At 41.9% G+C, this 4,918-nt stretch overlaps 1 protein-coding gene across 1 annotated transcript in view; it reads left to right on the top strand.

The window, feature by feature from the left end:
• Positions 1-1,212: 1,212 nt before the first annotated feature.
• The window catches only part of cyc1 (cytochrome c-1), a 6,888-nt gene continuing 3,182 nt past the window's right edge, over positions 1,213-4,918 (top strand). The window contains exons 1-5 of the mRNA XM_005724390.1: positions 1,213-1,357; positions 2,910-3,100; positions 3,351-3,477; positions 3,669-3,826; positions 3,917-4,077. Coding sequence (XP_005724447.1) covers positions 1,277-1,357; positions 2,910-3,100; positions 3,351-3,477; positions 3,669-3,826; positions 3,917-4,077 — 718 coding nt within the window. The 5' untranslated portion in view covers positions 1,213-1,276. The remainder of the gene's footprint in view (positions 1,358-2,909; positions 3,101-3,350; positions 3,478-3,668; positions 3,827-3,916; positions 4,078-4,918) is intronic.

The following is a 4,918-nucleotide window of genomic DNA, read 5'->3' on the forward strand; positions in this document are numbered from 1 at the left end:
AGCAGATAGAAGTGTGACATCAGCCTTTGCAATTTAGGTAAAAAATGTCTGAAAAGTCGCCCTGCGACAGACTGGCGACCTGTCCAGGTTGTACCCCGCCTTTCGCCCTATGACAGCTGGGATAGGCTCCAGCGCCCCCCCCCCGCGACCCTGAAAAGGATAAGCGGAAGCGGATGGATGGATGGATGTCTGAAAAGTCCTGGAGCGGCCACTAGGTGGGGCTATTTTCACATTTTCTTAAAAAAAAAACAACTTTACATTTCATTCATTGCTAGAAATCTGGTCAGAAAGAAGCTGTAAGGGTAAAATCTGTAAATACTAGTTTTATGTTATTAATGACAGAATGTTACAAATAAACGTTACTTAACACCCCCCCCCCTCCCCAAAAAAATGTTGTGTAAATTAGTTGTGTAAGATTTATGTCAAGTTAGCTAGCATCTTATAGATCCGGTGTACTTTTGTATATACCTTCATAATAAGAGACAGTATGAAGAAAATAAATACGCAATACGCTACTTATTGCCACTGCAATAGGCCCATATTCTCCACTTGCAGAGGTATTTATTTTAAAATAAATAAATAAGCATAAAGTTGTATTACTTCTTTCTTATATCTTAATTTGTGAAAATATGTACATTTATATTATATAATGTATTATATAGTACTAGGATGGTGTAGTGGTTAGCACCATTACTTCACTGGAAAAAGGTCCTGGTTTGAATTTGCTGTCCAGATGGGATGTTCTATGTGTCTGGGTGGGTTTTCTCTTCAGGCAGTCTGGCTTCATCCCACAGTGCAGTGACATGCATATTAGTTTAACTGCTGATTCTAAACTGTCTGAAGGTGTGAGTGGTTGTCTGGGTATTTAAAATCTTCTACCTCTGTTCCTTGCAGCTTCATTATTACATCTCTCTCTCGCTTATTTACACACATGTATTCTGTCTTGCTTTTACTGACTTCTGGAATATTGTATGCCACAGTTTATGGCAAATTAGCTGTTGAAAATGTCAGAAATTGGTTACTTAAATAAACCAACTGCATACAAATAATGCAAAACTCAAAATAAATCTAGAGTAATTTGAACGTACTCAGTATTCAGTAATTCCCTTGTTTTTTCATACATTGTACATATGGAGGGCATGGTCTCAGCGATTTTATTTTGACAACTGAGGCCAAAACGCTTTACACTGGCCGTCTTTATTTTGAAGTTTCAGACCGGAACAAGCTGTTTATCTGCCTCAACTCCTTCCAGAGCAGAGCGAGAACCGCAAAGAAGATGGCGGCGCTACGAGCGGTGGTGCTATCGGGGAAGGGGAGGGCTCTCCTCAGCACCCCGAAAACTCTCAGGGCCTCCAAGGTAGTGTAGTAGTATTTATCACACGTGAACGTGTTTAGGACACGATTTAATAGAAAACCGGTGCTGTGAGGTGTCTTGGCTAAGGTTAGCTTGGTGCGGACAGCGGGGTGAGACAAGGTCACTCGTGTTCCCACACTTTTTAGGATTTGACCAACAACTGTAGCTTTAATTTCTAAAATGTTTTTTCACTCATAACCTCTTGATAGTGATACGGCATCAGTATCTCCAAAATGAAATGCCACAGACAGTTTAAAGCAGGCTCTCCTCAATGTGTTTAGGAAGCTAGCCGGTGAGCTAAACCATGATGTCGTGTCCAGCACCCGGCAAACGTGCAACGTGGTTAAAATATACGTTGGCCAGCAATGCATGAAGATTAATGTGAATTGTTTGGCCACTGTATTTGTGCATATTTAAACTCAGCTGGCGTGGGTCGCGATTGTTGACTTCTGTCAGTAACGACACCCGCTGAAGTCGCTGAGCTAAACAGCTTGCTAAAGAGTTAGCATCTCAAGGACTGAAAGGACTTCCGGTGAATAAAAACCGTCCTCAATTTCAATCGCCAAACTAAATATCTGTGCCCTGTCTACAATTCACTGATGCGCGTTTCAGACGATGGATATAACCGAAAGTACCTAAGAAGCTGAACATAATTGTCATTTGGCCCCAACTGAGCTTGTGACCTAGTTCAGGGACAAGGAGACGTTTTTCAGCTTTAGTTTCTTTGAGATCATTTTGTTTTGATTATTGGGGATATAATCTTCAGACTGCGAAGATATGATTCCCAAACTCTATTTGCTTATTTACTAATGCTTAATCAGAGGGAGTATCCCAGTAGAGATGGAGAAGGGCATAGCGAGAAATGGCTAAATTGGAGCATTCCTGTTAGTAAATGACATGCATGCCAATCATTAGGCTATTAACTACTATATTGATTTTCTTCCTTAACTAAAATAAAGTACCCTAAATTAATGTTGCCATGCATTATTTTATGTCAGAGGTGGAGGTTGGTGTGTTATGTTTGTTTTGCTGATGTGAGGATGCTGTTATGGCATGCTGCCATTAACACCTGGTTACAAAATCAGCTGTGAAGGGCAGTTTCATAAGGACAACCAGACTGGATTATAAAAAAAGGGCCACTCAATTAACTAAACCTTGCACACAAACTTCTCTACCTGCAGCAGGTTTTACTCAGCCTTGGCCTTCAGCTCATAGCAATTCTTCAGAGTAGAACAAGAATTATTCTTGTAGTCCACAGAGAGAGCTGTGTGATGTTGAAGGATACCAGCCAAAAGGTCAACACAAAGCAGGAAGACCTTAGCCCCACTGGGAAACTGTAAACTTGAAAAATAATTATGTACTCAGACCAAAAAATAAATTGTCAAATGTGCTTGGATATCCAGTAGCCCGGTAGACTTGGGCGCCATGCCCAAGCAAAGTACATTTCAGCTCTAATATAATTTAAAGTAACTTAATCTAATGGATAGTCGGCTGTAGATTACCCTTATTGGATGAGTTTGTTAAAGTAACTTTTTGTGCTTATTTCCATTCACAGGCCAGCATGTCCTTCGCCAGCCTGCCAAGGGGGAAGAAGGTTGCCCTGACAACGCTGGGTGTGGTCACAGCCGGTGGAGCCGGGCTTGCACTGATATTGCACCAGTCGGTTAAAGCATCCGAGTTGGAGCTTCATCCCCCTCAGTACCCCTGGAGTCACGCTGGACCTCTGTCCTCTCTGGACCATGCTAGGTGAGTTGAATGTATACAGACTGTTCAAGTGTTTGTAAACATCCTTCGAGTGATGAAAGGCACTGAATGTAAAACTGCCACTAAAAATTAGCTGGCTTTGAAGACTTGAGTTTGCAGAGAATTTCACTTTATTCACGTTTGTTTTCTTTATACAGACTGAATTTTTCATTGAAAGTCTGTTTTGGCAGTTTCAGACAGCTCTTATAAAATAACTCGTTATGTTTCATATCTTTGTCTCTGCCTCCCACAGTATTCGCCGTGGTTACCAGGTGTATAAGCAGGTGTGCTCAGCTTGCCACAGTATGGAATACCTGGCTTTCAGAAACCTCGTGGGAGTGTCGCACACAGAGGACGAGGTGAAGACCATCGCTGAAGAGGTGAGTCTATATGTGGGGAGATGTGATCCTGTGAATAGTCTTGATTCTGCCAATATTCTAATTTAATCACATAATGGTATTTTAGTCAGACAGAATCTTTTTTTTTTTTTTAATTGTCTCATTGTTTTTATCTGTAGAAGTAAGTTCTGCCCGTAGGTGGTGACCCATCTCTTCTCATGATTTGTGTTTAGGTAGAGGTAGTTGATGGTCCTGATGAGAGTGGCGAGATGTTCACCCGGCCAGGAAAGCTGTCAGACTATTTCCCAAAGCCCTACCCCAACCCCGAGGCAGCCAGGGCCGCCAACAATGGCGCCCTGCCTCCAGACCTTAGCTACATTGTGAACGCCAGGTAAGTCCTGAAAACCTGTGTTTACTCTGAAAGGTGCAAAATCTGCAGTATCCTTAGCATTAACTCATTTCACCCTTCTGCTCCCTGCAGACACGGAGGAGAAGACTACGTGTTCAGCCTGCTGACGGGTTACTGCGACCCTCCTGCAGGAGTGATAGTGAGAGAGGGACTTTACTACAACCCCTACTTCCCTGGGCAGGCTATTGGCATGGCCCCACCGATCTACAATGAAATTCTGGAGTATGATGATGGTAAGAAGTGCAGGTGCATGTTTGGATAATCTTCTCTCCAGCTACAGAAATGGGAGCACTATTTTCTGTTTTGTTTTTTTCCCCCTCTTTAGAAAGAGTTTCAGTTTGTTGGAGTGAACCAAAAAACGAAGACATGCAAAACATGCCTTTCCTGTTACCTTTTAATATACATACACTTGTGTTTTTGGGTTTCACTGCAGGCGCCTAATGAGCTTCCAGGTAGGGGCATAGGAGACTGCAAGGGCCATGCTGTCTGGTTAGCTGTGACTCAAGTTTGAAACTAAGAGTGCAGGGTGGATTGCTCAGTAGTGATCATATTGTCTAAGGCGAATTTAAAAAATAAAATCGTCATAAAATATAATGGTGGATGGAAATGAATGTGGGAATTCACCAAATAGACAGTAACAAGCATTTAATTGGCTTTTTTTTTTGTCTGAAGTCTTCTGAAATTCATGGATTTCAAAAACACTTGCAGCTCTTTGCTCAATGTATCCTTTTCTGGCAGAAAATATTGCCCAGTCGTTCCGCAGGTTTACTTTTTTAAACACTGGCGTTTATAGATCAAAATCTGTTCACCATTCTGAGAGGCTGTGACAGAAAGACGCCTCTTTGTGACTTGTGGCATTCAGAGTGAGGCCTGAGTGAATCCATTTGCTGTGTTGAGTAGCATATTTTAAGTGTTTCCAGTGCGCTAAATTGGTTAAATTAACTCGTTTGCTGCACATAAATGACTTCAACAACTTTATTGCAAAGTAATTTGTTATTACATTGATAAATGAAGCATGACCCCCCACTCCACTGACGACTTGCTCTTGGCCAACACCCTCAACGACTTCTACTG

This window comes from Pundamilia nyererei, unplaced genomic scaffold, assembly GCF_000239375.1.
Source record: "Pundamilia nyererei isolate P.nyererei 1_Seehausen unplaced genomic scaffold, PunNye1.0 scaffold00012, whole genome shotgun sequence".
Classification (NCBI taxonomy): Eukaryota; Metazoa; Chordata; class Actinopteri; order Cichliformes; family Cichlidae; genus Pundamilia; species Pundamilia nyererei.